The sequence below is a fragment of the Scyliorhinus canicula genome, chromosome 12, assembly GCF_902713615.1.
Source record: "Scyliorhinus canicula chromosome 12, sScyCan1.1, whole genome shotgun sequence".
Taxonomy (NCBI): domain Eukaryota; kingdom Metazoa; phylum Chordata; class Chondrichthyes; order Carcharhiniformes; family Scyliorhinidae; genus Scyliorhinus; species Scyliorhinus canicula.
This window is the reverse complement of record NC_052157.1, coordinates 151,845,151-151,861,954: the sequence shown is the minus strand read 5'-3', so window position 1 is coordinate 151,861,954 and position 16,804 is coordinate 151,845,151. Positions and strand designations below refer to the sequence as shown.

General features: G+C 49.4%; 1 protein-coding gene across 13 annotated transcripts in view; it reads right to left on the bottom strand.

Moving 5' to 3' along the window:
* Window positions 1-16,804, bottom strand: part of msi2b (musashi RNA-binding protein 2b) — a 547,783-nt gene that overhangs the window by 78,687 nt on the left and 452,292 nt on the right. For 8 of the 13 annotated variants that reach the window (XM_038814534.1, XM_038814543.1, XM_038814535.1 and 5 more), the window contains one exon: window positions 4,126-4,242. In XM_038814534.1, coding sequence (XP_038670462.1) covers window positions 4,126-4,242 — 117 coding nt within the window. The remainder of the gene's footprint in view (window positions 1-4,125; window positions 4,243-16,804) is intronic. The other 5 variants (XM_038814536.1, XM_038814545.1, XM_038814546.1 and 2 more) reach the window with 1 other exon arrangement.

Sequence of the window (16,804 nt, the reverse complement as noted above, 5' to 3'; positions counted from 1 at the left end):
GCCAACCTTCCCGCGACAGGAATCAGACCGAGATCCACGATGATCTTTAATCTGGCAGTCTGGCTAGGGTGGAACGATCTCAGCTTCTGACCAGTCGCTTGGGTTTGATGGCTGTAGTAAAGGAATAGCTCATTCCACAGCAGAAGAAACAGAGATTTCACTGTTCCCCCCCTCACCTGGTCAGTCCATTAGATTCAAGCGAAACTGGAGCCAAGGTCGTGGCGGCGTAAGTGAAAATCAGACTTGCGTTTATCTCGCGCTTCTCATAGCCTCACGATGTCCGAAAGCACTTTTCAGCAAATGTAGTCGCTGCTGTAATGTAGGAAACCCAGCAGCCAATCTGTGCACAGCAAGGTCCCACGACAGATACATGATGGGAACCAAGTAATTAGTTTGACTGGTGTTGCCCGAGGGACAAATAGCGGCAGGAGGCACCGGGGAAGAACTCCCCTGCTCCTTTCTGAAATGCTGGTGCCGGACATGAGAGAGCAGGCAGGGATTGATGTTGGAGCTGCAGGGCAGTACCTCTGACAGCGCAGCACTCCCTCGGTCTTGCATTGCAGCATCAGTCTGGATTTTGTGATCACGTCTCTGGGGTGGGGGTGGGACCCACAACTTTGTGACTCAGAGGAGGGCAAATGCAGCCCATTGGTTCACGGCCCAGGACCCCGAGGAATGTGGCTTCACCCTCCAAACTGCGATGGGTGGATCTTTGCTGAATTACGTTCAAATTCCAGCCAACATAAAAATGACATTTGCAGCGCACGATGGCAACTGCCTTTCCTTTTTGCTTATTAAGGGACAATTTAACGTGGCCAATCCACCTAGCCTGCACATCTTTTTGGGTTGTGGGGGCGAGACCCACGCAGACACAGGGAGAATGTGCAAACTCCGCACGGACAGTGACCCAGAGCCGGGATCGAACCCGGGACCTCGGCGCCGTGAGGCAGCAATGCTAACCACTGTGCCACCGTGCTGCCCTGCAACCACCTTTCCCAAGCATCGGGCAAGATTTATAACAGCTCGGCTTCTGGCTCGTCTACAAGTTAAATGAAAGAGTTCAAATGGAATTTGGGATTCTCCCCCACTGTCACACGGTTCAAAATCCCAACCTCGTGCGCTATCCGCACCCAGCAACTCAAACTGGCCGAAGCGAAGCAGCTTGCCTGGAGGAATCTCCGTACACAGCACTGCAGGTGAAGCGAGACCTTCACGAGAACATGGGTGGGAAGCAATGGGCTCCTGGCAGATGAATGCAATTTCTCAGGCAGTCGGTGATCAACAAGCAAAATGGCTGCCCAATGGAAAATGGACGACGTGGTTTGGAGATAAACAAGAGTCGAGGCTGGGGAGCCCAAGGAGGGGGCAACTGGGTGCACCCCCTTCTCCCTTTTGCTTCACGCATCAGCATGTCACGGGGTGGGGGAGGGGGGGGTAAGAGAGAGGCAAAGGGTAATAGAAGAGGGCGCACGGCGTTAAATGTCCTCAGAGCTCCAGTTAACAAACAAAGCTAGATTTGGTTCGATTCATGTGAGGGTTCCCGCACCTCTTGTTTCGCTCACTCATTCTCTCAGGTAGTCACCGGCCTTGGAGAGGAAGAGGTCACGCTGGGGATGGAGGGGGCGCGCATTCATCCATCCAGGAGTGCAATAGGGAGGGGTGGCCACATTAATGATTTTGTCTTCTGCAAGGCCTGTTTGCGCCCTTGCTTTATTGCAGTGCACAGTGCAAATATTTGACATGAACTGCAGCTAAGTCTCATTCAACAGAGCTTAAAACTGTCCAGAGATATTAAGTGAAACATCTGCTTCACCTCATGAGGCTAAACAAAAATGGAATGAGAATTTCTTTGGAGATTGGCCACCAGCCCCCAAATCTACTGAATATCGGTACCCAGAACACATCAGGACTGGCGCTGTCCTTCAAACCTGCCAGCCAGGGTAATCTCACTCTCCATTAAATGTTGGTTTATTGCAAAGTCATTAACACCCGCATACACTTTTTTTTTGCAAATGAGTCAGTCATAGAATTGTCAAATGCTCCATTCTGATTTAATCTTTTAAAAACAAAAAAAAAGGCACCAAAAGCACTCTGATTAAACAATCGAAGCAATGTTAAAATAAATCTGTCCACTCTCTGAGACCTGAGGGGTCATGGGCCAGGTTTTCTGGTTAGGGAGGATGGGGGGGGGGGGGGGGGGGGGGGGGGGGGGTGGGTGGGGGAGAGAGAAGAGGGAGGGGTAGAGCAAGAGAGCAAAAAAAAAGAGGAAGAGAGACAGGATGGGGGGATGGTAAGATGTGGAGAGAAAGAGGTGATGGGAGCAGTGTATGGATGCAGGAAGAGGGTGGGAAGAACGGAGGAAAGCGAGATGAGTACGCAGGATGAAGAAGGAGAAGAAAGATTTAAAAAAAAAATTTAGAGCACCCAATTATTTTTTTTTCCCCAATTAAGGGCCAATTTAGCATGGCCAATCCGCTGACCCTGCACATCTTTGGGTTGTGGGGGTGAAACCCACGCAAACACAGGGAGAATGTGCAAACTCCACACGGACAGTGACCCAGGGCCGGGATTCGAACCCGGGGCCTCAGCACCGCGGTCCCAGTGCTACCCACTGCGCCACATGCCGCCCTGAAAGGAGAAGATAGATTACGGATAGTCACTTGGTAGCACAGAATTAGAGTGTTGCTGGAAAAAAAAGACATGCTGTTGAAGTTTTTCATTTTGCACTCACAAGGACAGACACAAGAATGCCAAATTTCAAAGGGAACAGCAATTTATACTGCATGATAAAATAGTGGCGATTGGTTGGCAAGCGGACTCTTGATTGGTTGAGGCGTGGCCATCGAGAGGGCACCAAGAAACAGTCCTGAGCTTTTGTGCAAACTCAAAAAAAGGCACGTTGGCTCTGATTGGTCAAAACAATGCTAGGGGAATGCACCGTACTCAAAACAGTCCATACTTGCAAAACGCAGAACATAGAATCACATCTAATGTGGAATACTATGGTTGGACAGCACTTATTGAACAATCCTGAGTGTGTTAAGAATTACACTAACACCAATTTAAGATTATCAGTTGTGCTCGCAATGTGGTTCACTTATGCTTATGTGGTTATGCTTTCCAGAAGCTACATAAGATCCTAGGCAGGGCTCTGTCCTCTGTAAGCAGAAAGGACATGTCCAGCCACTGCGTTTTTTCAATTAAAACACTGGAGGCAACTGCTGCCTGGTGCATTCTCAATGCAATGCCTCGATAAATCAGCATCCACTTGGCAACCAAACCACATCCTTTTATCTTGCAAAATAAATTGTGGGTCCCTGCGAAATTTGGTATTCTTGCATCTGACCTGATGAGTGGCAGGTGAAAAGCTTCGGCGGCATGAAGCTTTTTTTCCAGCAAAGAGGCCAAAGATGTGGAAAAGGAAGGACGCGAATGAGGAAGAGAAAGAACAGAAGTGAGGAAGAGCCAGGGTAGATAGGGAGGCGAGAGAATGCGGACAGGGCAGCAAGAGTGAACGTAAAAGAGAGGACAGAGAGGTGAGAAGGAAGCATGGAAGAGGAGGCAGATGGATCGGAGAGAGACAGAGTCAGAGAGAGAGGGAACGGGCCGGCTTTCAATTTAAGACACAAAGACTTGAGGAAGTGGCAGCAATTCCAAAAATAATAATTGCTTGCTCGAAACCTTTTTCAATTGTTCTCAAGGAAAGTATAGGATTGAATGGGGCCCGAATCCAGTTACTGGCCAATCACCGTACTCAGGATCACAGTTAAAACCAGCACACATAATTCTGGACTGGCAATCCTTTGCAAGCAGCACATGTTTGCATGGAACGTAATTTTGGAAGGGCACATTAACCCTCGTCCTCCCTTTAAAAAGACAAGCGACTGCTCTCGGGGCCCACCCCTTCCTTTGTTGCGATAAGCTGAGGAGCTTGTCTTAACGACGGCCTCCCCTGCGACTGTGCCCCAGGTCAGCTCACACTTGGGGACTCTGCTTGAAGATTTAGTTAACCACCCCCCCTACCCCCCACCACAGGAGAAGAGCAAGGAACCGACAGAGAACCGACACCGACAAGAGAGTGACGATGGACAGCTGCAGCCACACAGAATACCGACAGAGCTTTACCTGCCCCTACGTTCTGCGGGTATGCCATGTAGCCGCCTCTTCCACGGGCGCCCCTACCTGAGCCTCGCGCCGCTGCTGCCGCCGCTGCCACTGGGCCGTAGGCCGCTGCTGGGAAGCCTGAATGGGGGAGGGAAAGAAACAAGAGGAGGATGTGTAAATCTGCCTTCGATAGAATCATAATGGCGCGGGTGGAGGCCGTTCGGCCCATTGTCCCTCTGCCGGCCCTCTGAACGGGCTACCCAATCAATCCATCCCGCAACCCCCACACTGACTCGCCTTCAGCTACGCCCCCCCCCCCCCCCCCCCCCGTCCACCTGGTTGTTTGATCGATAGCCTTCAATCTCTCTCCTCTCGACAGCCATTCCTCCTGCCGTGTAGCAGCATTCAAACACATCGAGAGCGTTCGCCCCGAGCGCCTTCCGCAATCTCGGGATGTTCCCAAAGAGCCCTGCCGCCAAGTAAAATATAGTTGCAACACAACGTAACGTTGTAACGTCGGGAAACACAGTAGCCAGTTTGTACACAGCAAGCTCCCACCAAGAGCAATGAGATGGTGACCAGGTAGATCATCAGTTCCTTGTATTCGCACAGGCAGGAAGGAAGGAGGCTGGAGCTTGCAGACCCACACCCAACCCGTTAGCCCGGTTGGCGGCCATTGTGAGAGGCCCAGGATCCCCTGCAAACTCCCCCACCCCCAGAAATTACCTTTGTTCCAATATAAAAGTGAAATACTGTGGATGTTGGAAATCTGAAAGTAAAACATAAATGCTGGAAAAACTCAGCAGGAGATCTGGCAGCGCCTGTGGAGAGGGAAACTAGAGTTAATGATTCGAGTCCCTATGGTTCTTCTTCAGAGCTAAAGAGGGGGAGACAGCTGATGGGTTTTATACTGTATCAGAGGGGGTGGAGGTCAGCGGTTGGTGGGAGCTCAGAGAGGTTACAACAAAGGTGCATAGGTCACGAGACAGAGGGATCGGTAATGGCAGGAGAAGGTGTTAGTACGGTAATAGATGCTGGGCGGCACGTTAGCACAGTGGCTAGCACGGTTGCTTCACAGCTCCAGCGACCCGGGTTTGATTCCCCCGGCTTGGGTCACTGTCTGTGCGGAGTTTGCACGTTCTCCCTGTGTCTGGGTGGGTTTCCTCCGGGCGCTCCGGTTTCCTCCCGAAAGACGTGCTTGTTAGGTGAATTGGACATTCTGAATTCTCCCTCCGTGTACCCGAACAGGTGCCGGAAAGTGGCGACTAGGGGATTTTCACAGTGACTTCACTGCAGTGTTAATGTCAGCCTCCTTATGTCAATAAAGGTGATTAAAAAAATTAGTGGTGGCATGAAGGGAAGATATCAGAATGTGTTAATGGGAGAATAAAGGTCAGTGGTTGGTGGAAGCAAAGCTGAAGAAGAAGTGACAGATGGCCCTGTTTGACCCTGGGGTGGGAGGTAGTGTGGGGGGGGGGGGGGGGGGGTTGAAGGGGGGGGGGAGAGAGAGAGAGAGAGGTGTCGTAGGGTCAAGGCAACCTCCATCCTCTTTCCAAATTAGAGTCTTTCACATCATGTGAACCCTTGTCAACCAAGGGCCGGGTGACGTGGAAGAGGAGATTCGAGTCCAAATCAGAATCCGGGCGGAGTCAGCTAAACTCACTGAGGGCCGTGTCAGGGACAGCAATCCCTCCTCCATAGTTCAGCATAGCTCAGAAAACAAACCGGCGAGGACCGCAAAGGGTTAAACCAATGATTCTTTGCTTATTAGCGGCTAAGAAGGCTCCGGAGACCTTGGTGCATCGTGGGAATAAGGCTGCCAGCCCCATTTAAATGTTGCTATGGAGAAGAAACCCATTTCCCAGGAGTGATGAACTGGATTAATTACCCGGCACGTTTTTCCAGCTCCTTCGAATGGAAGCTCCATGTTAAAACAGTCAGAGGATTTTACTGTGGGATTCACAGTCAATTCTGGCTTAACCGGTCTTACATTTTGCCCTGTGAGTGAGGGGCTCTGACAGATCTATCTCTCAACCCAATTGGTTCATTTTGTGGGGGGGGAGGGGGGGCCATTGACCATTGCCCATTTGCCTGCGCAATGAGTCAGTCCCCCCCATCCTGTGCCTGAATCTTACCCACAGGGAGTCAGTCTGATTTCCTTCAAACCAATCACCCCTTCAACCCCCACCCCCCGCCATCCTTTCCTACCCTCCTCGTGCCTTGTGAACTCATGTTCTGTGCCCCTAACCGCATCAAGGTGGAAGTGGACAATGTTGCAATGCAGCCCCACTAACCCCCGCCCCCGTCACCCCCAAGCCGTGATGATGAGCACTAGCAGACCATTCTGTGCTCATCCAACACTGACACTCAACAATCACAAAATCTAAGGAGGCGATATTTGGGGAGGCGATGGGTATAGTTGTGTTGTTTAAAATTAATTTACGGGATGTGGACATCGCTGGCTGGGCCAGCATTTATTGGCCATCCCTAGTTGCCCTTCAGAGCTACCTTCTTGAACCGCTGCAGCCCCTGAGGTGTAGGCACACCCACGGTGCTGTTAGAGAGGGAATTATGACCCAGTGACAGTGAAGGAACAGCGATATATTTCCAGGTCGGGGTGGTGAGTGACTTGGAGGGAGACCTCCGGGTGGTTGGGTTCCCAGGTATCTGCTGCTCTTGCCCTTCTAGATGGTAGCTGTTGTGGGTTTGGAAGGTGCTGCCCAAGGAGCCTTGGTGAGGTCCTGTGGTGCATCTTGGAGATGGTACACACGGCTGCCACTGTTCATCGGTAGTGGAGGGATTGAATATTGATGGAAGGGGGAGCAATCAAACAGGTTGCTTTGTCCTGGGTGGTGTCGAGCTTCTTGAGTGTTGTTAGAGCTGCACTCACCCAGGCAAGTGGAGAGTATTCCCTCACACCCCTGACTTGTGCCTAATAGATGGTGGTCAGGCTTTGGGGGGGTCAGGAGGTGAGTTACTCGCCACAGAATTCCCAGCCTCTGACCTGCTCTTGTAGCTGGCGGCCTAACTGTTATGTCACTGGACTAATAATCCAGATGTCCAGGTGTTGAAATCCCGCACTGGTAGCTGGTGGAATTTTAATTCTTAATTAAACTTTTTTTTTTTAAATTTAGAGTACCCAATTATTTTTTCCAATTAAGGGGCAATTTAGCGTGGCCAATCCACCTATCCTGCACATCTTTTTTGGGTTGGGGGGGTGAAACCCACGCAGACACGGGGAGAATGTGCAAACTCCTCACGGACAGTGACCCAGGGCCGGGATTCGAACCCGGGTCCTCAGCGCCGTAGGCAGCAATGCTAACCACTGTGCCACCGTGCTGCCCGTTTAATTAAACTTTTTAATAAAAATCTGGAATTGAAAGCTAGTCTCAGTAATGGTGACCATGAAACCATTGTCGTTTGTCGTAAAAATTCATCTGGTTCACTAATGTCTTATAGGGAAGGAAATCTGCCATCCTTACCCGGTCTGGCCTCCGGACCCACAGTAATGTGGTTGACTTTTAACTACCCTCTGAAATGGTCCAGCCACTCAGTTCAAGGGCAATTAAGGGTGGGTAACAAATGATGGCCTTACCAGCCATGCCCACATTCCATGAAAGGATAAAGAATATTTATATGCTGATATCCAGCAATTTATTTATTTTTTGAAATATAAATTTAGAGTATCAATTCATTTTTTCTAATTAAGGGGCAATTTAGCATCGCCAATCTACCTACGCTGCACATCCTTTGGGTTGTGGGGGCGAAATCCACGCAGACACGGGGAGAATGTGCAAACTCCACACGACAGTGACCCAGAGCTGGGATCGAACCTGGGACCGAATCTGAGCGAACGAACATCAGACATTATGCCTCCCCCTGACTTGCGCCCATGTGGGTGCACACAGGCAAAGAGTCTGGAGAGGGTTAGGCTTGGCTATGAAGCCTGCCACAGTCAAATAGCCCATACAACATGAATAATGAATGGCTCTTTGATCCAGGTCCTGAAGGGCAGTTGGCACCGGTGGAATTGTAGCCCATGTGAGAGAGGATGGGACAAATTGGCTGAAGAACTAGGGAGGGTACAAAGGAGGCACATTAGTGATGGACTGGCACAAGGCGAATGGCCACTCGGTCCCTCAAGCCTGCTCTGATATCCAGATTTCTTTAAATAGGGAGCACATATTCCACAGGCAGCAGCACAACCTCCTGTTGGCAATTTTCTCCATCTGACACACAGGAATGTTCCGGAATTCTGAGTTGCAGATGGTGGGAAATATCCACATCTATCAGGCCCTCTGCTGGAAAACAATCATCCCAAGGCCTAAGCTTTCAATCAAGTTTGCAGCTGGTAGTCAAAGCGGTTCATGAGGAGCTGCTGTCAACTTGGGGCGAGAATCAAGTGTTTTCTGGGTGCCCCCAACTGAGCAAAGGAAAGAACCTGGAGGATATGCAAACAGCAGCATGATGATAGCTCTCTGGGAGCATAACTCTCCCTTGCTGTGTACTTGTACTGCCCATGGCGGTGTCTCACTCACAACCCAAGAATAAACTCTTCCAACATCTGTTGCTGGGAAATATTAAATCCTGAGTTCACAGGGATGGAAACACAGCTTTTAAAATTGTCCAGTGCCCGATGGAGGAAGGTAAAGGGGCCTTTGGCTTCTGAGAGTGTGGCAAATATTTTAAATTGTCAGTGTCTACTTGCCTACCATTTCCCCAAGCATGCAGACACACTCAACACACCGATACACACACACACACACTCCACACGGACAGTGACCCAGATCGAACCTGGGACCGAATCTGAGCGAACGAAACATCAGCCATTATGCCTCCCCCTGACTTGCGCCCATGTGGGTGCACACAGGCAAAGAGTCTGGAGAGGGTTAGGCTTGATCCATACTTTCTGGCAGAGGGGCAGCACAAGTGGTTAGCACTGTGGCTTCACAACGCCAGGGTCCCAGGTTAGATTCCCCGCTAGGCCACTGTCTGTGCGGAGTCTGCACGTTCTCCCCGTGGGTTTCCTCCGGGTGCTCCGGTTTCCTCCCACAGTCCAAAGACGTGCAGGTTCGGTGGATTGGCCATGATAAATGACCCTTAGTGTCCAAAAAGGTTAGGAGGGGTTATTGGGTTACGGGGATAGGGTGGGAGTGAGGGCTTAAGTGGGTCGGTGCGGGCTCGATGGGCCGAATGGCCCCCTTCTGCACTTGATGTTCTATGTTCCTTTTAATCCTCTCCGCTTCCTTTCATCCTCATTATAAGATGGCAACCTGCGTCCACTAAAATGCAACAGTGCCAGTAGGTGGGATCGAGGAGTGTTGATTAGTCCTTCATCTAAAATATTAAATCAAAACACACACACACACACAATGAAAGAATTTAGGCACATCTGCCTTCAGGCATGGTTGGAAAGGGCAGATTTGCAAAATCGCTGAAGCTGACAGGTAACTGGAAGCAGTGTGAGGCTGTATACGCTGTAAAGTCAGGACAATGTACTAAATGGCATCCTCTCGTGCACACCTCTTGTCAGTTTGATCTTGACTCTGTGCACTTTGGGCTGAAGGTTCACACGCATGTAAAATCCTGGGACTTGCAATCTGGACACCCGCGGGTTTTAATTACGTTACACACAAGTTAAGGGCAGCTCTGTCAGCCCATGTACTCAACGTAACACAGATTCAACAGGTTCAGATACAGAAGAACTTTCAGCCCACCTCGACTCTCGAGAATGGCTGCTTGACAGTAATAATAATCTTTATTATTGTCACAAGTACATAAGAACATAAGAACTAGGAGCAGGAGTCGGCCATCTGGCCCCTCGAGCCTGCTCCGCCATTCAATGAGATCATGGCTGATCTTTTGTGGACTCAGCTCCACTTTCCGGCCCAAACACCATAACCCTTAATCCCTTTATTCTTCAAGTAGGCGAACATTAACACAGCAATGAAGTTACTGCGAAGACAATGGGACAACGGGTCAGATTTTTATTACCGAGACTGTTGGCTTGAGTCAAGAAATGCCCTTGTTCAGCAGACACAGTTCGGTGCGCGGGACGTAATTCTGTTCATTTACGGGATATAAGTATCACTGGTTGGGCCAGCATTTATAGCCTGTCCCTAAATGCCCTCTTTCCAGAAGGCACTAGAGAGTCAACCACATTGCTATGGATCTGGTGTCACTTGGAGACCAGACCAGGTAAGGACGGCAGATTTCCTTCCCTGAAGGACATTTGTGAACCAGATGGGCTTTTACAAAAATCAACAATGGTTTCATGGTCATCATTAGACTTTTAATTCCAGATTTTGTTTTTAATAAATTTAGAGTACCCAATTCATTTTTTCCAATTAAGGGGCAATTTAGCGTGGCCAATCCACCTAGCTTGCACATTGTTGGGTTGTGGGGGCCACGCAAACACGGGGAGAAGGTGCAAACTCCACACGGACAGTGGCCCAGAGCCGGGATCGAACCTAGGACCTCGGCGCCGTGAGGAAGCAGGGCTAACCCACTGCGCCACCCTGCTGCCCGATAATTCCAGATTGTTATTGAATTCAAACATCACCATCTGCTGCGGTGGAATTTGTGCCCAGGTCTCCACATCTTGCCCTGGGTCTCTTGATGATTAGCCCAGTGAAAATACCACTGCCTCCTCCACTGTACGGGATAGAGATGGGGTTGTCCGACACCGGAAGCAGATCTTTGGGAGCCGTGGGGAGCCACGGTGGGCTGGTTAGGATGCCTGTCTCAGTTCTCTGCAATAAAAGCAGCTCGGCCCACTCGGCTTCACTCCTCATCCTCCATGCCAACTTTCTGCCAATTCATGTCTCTTCATCCCCCATTCACCCAGTATGCATTATGTTTAACAGTGGGGTTTCCAGTTCTCATTCTGCTTACTTGGCTGAGAGTGCAGGACAATAAAAGCATTGGGTCAGCGGGGAACCGGTTTTGACAAGCAAAGCGAATTGTTCATTTTGCGTGATTGACATTGTAAAGTGGTGATAATAAGTTGCTTTTTCTGTGATCTATTTGTCAATGACCCAATGTTTATTTTGGACAGGATTAATAGGTCGGAAGAGTTTGAAGCCTCTGTTGTTGATTCTTTCATCGCCTGTGTGATTGAGAGTATATCGGGCTGTGGGAGCACAATTTCTTTTTATAATTACATTTCTGAGTGGATTTGTTTTGCCCCAGCAGTTCCACACTTGCCATTTCATTTTTTCTCGCTCATTTCTCAATGTACACCATGCATAATGGGTAAATGGGCATGCATTATAATTGAGTTGGCATAGAGAATATGCAGAGCAATGGGGAGAGGCTGGGAGCGGGGGGGGGGGGGGGGGGGGGGGGGGGGTACGAACTTACTTTTGAAAACCTTCCCAAATCCAAACTTTGGTTCACGACTCCTCTGAAGGGCCAAACAATTATTAAGCTTATTGAAACAACTACGCCCCAGGGAAAACATTGTTTGATTGACAGCTCAGGCTCTCTGATCACTGTTGTCAATTTCACAATGTTTGTTTACACAAGTTAAGTAGTTTCAAGAGTTTGCATTTTTTTGTTATTGATCATTTAAGGATTTGTATCATTCACAGTTTTATTACTTTGTAATGCAATTAATTGCTTGTTTGTCAATGGGAGAATTTTATAAATGAATTACTTTGTAAAACCGCATCACACTTTATACCACAGGGTCTGTTGGTTCTAGACAATGTACAGTGGGTCATTAGGCTTGGAAATGCCATACTTATCTGAGGAGGGGCATAGGGGATGGGTGGAAGGGCACAGTGTGACACATGGAGCATCAGGGACCATAGGTGATGTAGACGGAAGGGTAAAGGCTTGGCATAGGGGACAAGGGAATAACTTTTTGAACTTGCCTTTCAAAAGATCCCCGCATGCAGACTTGGGTTCATGGCCACTCTGAGGGGCTGTCAACCACGACTCTTTAAAAACTTGGCCAACTCCATGACAATTGGGGAGGAGTTTGGCATGCCAATCTCCACAGCGCAGCCAACCCGGGAGAGCTGGATGGGGGCTTTTGACAGGAACCAGCCGCACACTTTAAAGACTCTCCTGAAAATAAGACAGCCCGGGAATAGGGTCAGGAATCCCAGAATCGGGATCTGCCGGCCATTTTGAAAGGGCTCCCAAGTCATCTCAACCCGGTGAAAGTCCAGGCCAATGAGTGATTGTAACATGTCATGTACTTGGGGCAACTCAAGGTTCGTTCTGGGTGGATGCGTTTCAATGGACTGAATGGCCTTCCTCCTCCATATCTAGGTCGTGATGTGTGTATACATCTTTACCACTGCAGACACAATCCTTACCAGGCTAAGCTGGGAATAGCAAGTCTACCACTAGCAGGTCTCAATGCCTGTGAATGTAAAAGCTATCCAGTCTCAAAAACAGGGGCTGGTTTAGCTCACTGGGCTAAATCGCTGGCTTTTAAAGCAGACCAAGCAGGCCAGCAGCACGGTTCGATTCCCGTACCAGCCTCCCCGGACAGGCGCCGGAATGTGGCGACTAGGGGCTTTTCACAGTAACTTCATCGAAGCCTACTCGCGACAATAAGCGATTTTCATTTTCATTTCATATGATTCGAACAATCCAAAGCTGTCAAATACGACAAAAGGCTTGGTTCACCCTCTTTCTTTTGTTATCCTTGTGATGCGACATAAGCATCACCGGCATGGCCAGCATTTGATGCCCATCCCTAATTGCCCTTGAAACTGAATGATTGGGCGGCACGATGGTTAGCACTGCTGCCTCACAGCGCCGAGGATCCGGCATCCTGTGGAGTTTGCACATTCTCACCGAGTCTGCGTGGGTTTCACCCCCACAACCCATAGATGTGCAGGGTAGGTGGATTGGCCGCGCTAAATTGCCCCTTAATTCAAAAAAATTAATTGGGTGCGCAAAATTTATTTAAAAAAAGGAACTAAATGGCTTGCTCGATCATTCCCGAGGTAGTTAAAAGTCAACCGGGTTGGGCGGCATGCGGCGCAGCGGTTAGCATTGCTGCCTATGGCGCTGAAGACCCGGGTTCGAATCGCGGCTCTGGGTCACTGTCCGTGTGGAGTTTGCACGTTCTCCCCGTGTTTACGTGGGTTTCACCCCCACAACCCAAAGATGTGCCGGATTGGCCATGCTAAATTGCCCCTTAATTGGAAAAAAAATAATTGGGTACTCTTAATTTATTTTTTAAAAAGTCCACCGGCTTGCTGTGGATCGAGAGTCACGTGTGGGCTAGACCAAGTGAGGTGGGCAGATTTCCTTCCCTAAAGAACACGAATGAACACCACGGCAGTCCATGATAGGTTCACGGTCACCCATTACCAGACCAGCTTTTAATTCCAGATTTGATTACTTGAATATAAATTCCACCAACTGCCGTGGTGGGATTTGAACCCATGCATTAGCCCACAGCTTCTGGATGACCGGTCCAATGATGTTGCCTCTGCGCCAACCTTCTCCCAACTGTGCTGAAGGAGCTGTGAAGTATAAATGATTACAAACTGTATTCAAAACGTGGTGAAAGTGTGGTCACGAAATGTGTTTTAAAAAAAAAATGGAAGCAGTTTCCCAAAAGCGGAAGGATGCTTGAAAGGAAAACGCTCTGGCATTCACAAAAAGGTGGAGAGAATCAAGTCGTGAGCCCCTCAAATAATAGTTACATAACAGACGACGTGACTCATTCAGTGAGTGCCGCCCAATGTTCAGACCCGTTGTACGTTGAAAGCTGCTGGGGGTTTTTTTTTCCAGACATAAACAGGCAGAACTTGCACGTCGAAACAAGGCTTAAAAAATAAAATCCCCAAATCTGCTACTCAGTCACCATCTGGCCTGAATGTGATCTGGTTAAGGGGTCCCACAATCCTGCTCAGTAAAAAAGGCAATTAGATTTCTTGGGCCTGTTTGTTGTCAGAAAATTAAAGGGACACTCTCCTTGTGCAAATGTATTTTTGCCGCAGCGTACAGAGTAAATTACATAGAAACTCCTTTTGAATGTCATCGGGAGGTCAAATGAAGGTTCCTCTTGAAAAAACGAACAGTTTCCTGAACACCTCTTTACGATTCTGCTCCCCGTTTAATTCTCCTCGGGCTGGAGCAGCCCCGTGTTGTTCCTCTACAAAAGCTTATTAATACGTTGACTTCAAATAAACACAGCAGTCAGCGCCAGGATGAAGGGAAATTTGTCGGAGGAACTTCAAAAGGCTCCCCCGACCCTGGGAAAAATAAATATTCCATCTGGCAGCTCGCGGATATGGGCCGAGGAGGGTGTTTGGGCCAGTTCCAGGTATTAGCACCGGCTTAAACCGATTCAAGCCAACGTGAACTGGATTTGCGAGTAAGGCAACTGAGGTACAAATCATGAGAGGGTCTGGGCTGAAAGATGTGCATCTCACAGATTTGCCGGTTTTACACACAGTTCCACACCATCAATCCTAAACTGAGTGCGATGTTGGACTCGCGACAATCGACGTTCTTGCAGGGCCAATCTCCCACTTGCAACGCAGAATCAGGACACGCCCGTGCCTTTTCTTGTTCTTGTGGGATGTGGGCGTCGCTGGCGTTTATTGCCCACCCCCCAATTTCTCTCGAGAAGGTGGCAGCGAGCTGCCCTCTTGAACCGCCGCAGTCTCTGTGCCAACGACACATCCACAGTGGCTTTGGACACAACTGAGTGGCTCGCTCGGCCGTCTCAGAGGGACTTCAAGGGTCAAACAGCGTTGCTGCGGGTCTGGGAGCCACATGTAGGCCAGAGCAGGGAACGACAATAAGGCCAGAGCAGGGAACGACAATAAGGCCAGAGCAGGGAACAACAATAAGGCCAGAGCAGGGAACGACAATAAGGCCAGAGCAGGGAACGACAATAAGGCCAGAGCAGGGAACAACAATAAGGCCAGAGCAGGGAACGACAATAAGGCCAGAGCAGGGAACGACAATAAGACCATAAGAAATAGGAATAGGAGTGGGCCATTCAGCCCTTCGAGCCTGTTCCGCCACTTAAAAAGATCACGGCAGATTTCCTTCCCTGAAGAACTCTATTGAGCTAGATGGGATTTTTATGACCAACAGCGGCTTCATGATCATCATTTAGACATTAAAACATTTTTTTTAAGAGTACACAATTATTTGTTTTCCAATGAAGGGGCAATTTAGCATGGCCAATCCACTATCAAGCACATCTTTGGGTTGTGGGGGTGAAACCCACACAGGTACTGGGAGAATGTGCAAACTCTACACGGACGGTGACCCAGGATTGGGATTTGAACCCAGATCCTCAGTGCCTCAGTCCCAGAGCTAACCACTGCGCCACATGCCGTCCTTAGACTTTGTTTTAAGTTCCAGGTTTTTATTGAATTCATCTGCCGCTCGAATCCAGGTCCCCAAGAACATTACTCTGGGGCTCTTGGTTACTAGTCCTGAAACAATGCCACCATCTCCCCATTTCCTTCATGCTTCACACTAGTCTTAGTCCCTCTTTAGCTCAACTTATCTCCCTATTCCTTTCTCCCTCGTGCGCTTAATTGCGAATATGTTCTTCACCCCAACTACGAGCGAGTTCCACTTTCTAACCACTCCGGAGGTCAGGACGTTACTCCTGAATTCGGGAATGCGTTTATTATTGACTGTTTTACATGACCCCGGGTTCAAAGCCCTCCCCCTCTGCAAGTGCTAACATTGTCTCTGTGCCCACCTTTGCAAACCCTTTGGTAATTTGAGAAATTATACCAGCCCACCCTTCAGCCTTCCCTTCTCCCGAGGAAACAGTCCGATTTGTGCAGCCGTGGAGAAGGAAGCAGAGTTGCCATTTCGAGTCCCATGTGACTCTTCTTTGGCATTCACAATCTCGAAGCAGAGTCAGACTCGACCCAAACATTAACTCCCCTCCTCTCTCCATAGATGCTGCCATTCCCGCTGTGTTTTCCCAGCGCTTTGTTTTGTTTTCAGATTTCCATCATTCGCAGTATTTCACTCTTATTAATCTCTTTTTCCACTTCTGTTCCTTGTGACCTGGAAGCAGGAACCAATTGTACTCCTTAAAAAATTTACCGAGCCCGTGGCCGGCACAGTGGCGCAGTGGTTAGCACTGCAGCCTCACGGCGCTGAGGTCCCAGGTTCAATCCCGGCTCTGGGTCACTGTCCGTGTGGAGTTTGCACATTCTCCCCGTGTCTGCCTGGGTCTCACCCCCACAAGCCAAAGATGTGCAGGGGAGGTGGATTGACCATGCTAAATTGCCCCTTAATTGGAAAAAAAAAATGATTGGGTACTCTAAATTTATTTTTTAAAATAAATCAAAAAATGACTGAGGCCACGCTGAAGTTAATGGCTATTTGCGCTGCTTGTCCGTCACGCCGGTGGGGAACCGCCTGCGAGGGGGGTGGGGACCCTCACCCTCGGCACGACAGGAAGATCCCGACAGTGGGGGAGGGTCAGAAAACCCCATCCCAATTCTCAAAGATCAAGATCAAGTAAGAAGGCTCCCGTAATCAAACTATCCCCGAATGGGCCCCACATTCTGTTTTGGACCTGCTAACCCCTCAGTCCAATCGGGGCCACAGAATCATAGAACTTTTACTGTGCAGGAGGAGGCCATTCAGCCCGTTGCCCCCCCCCCCCCCCCCCCCCCCCCTTGCTGTACCCCTGCACATTGTTACCATTCAGGTAATCATCTAATGCCCTCTTCGAGCGCCT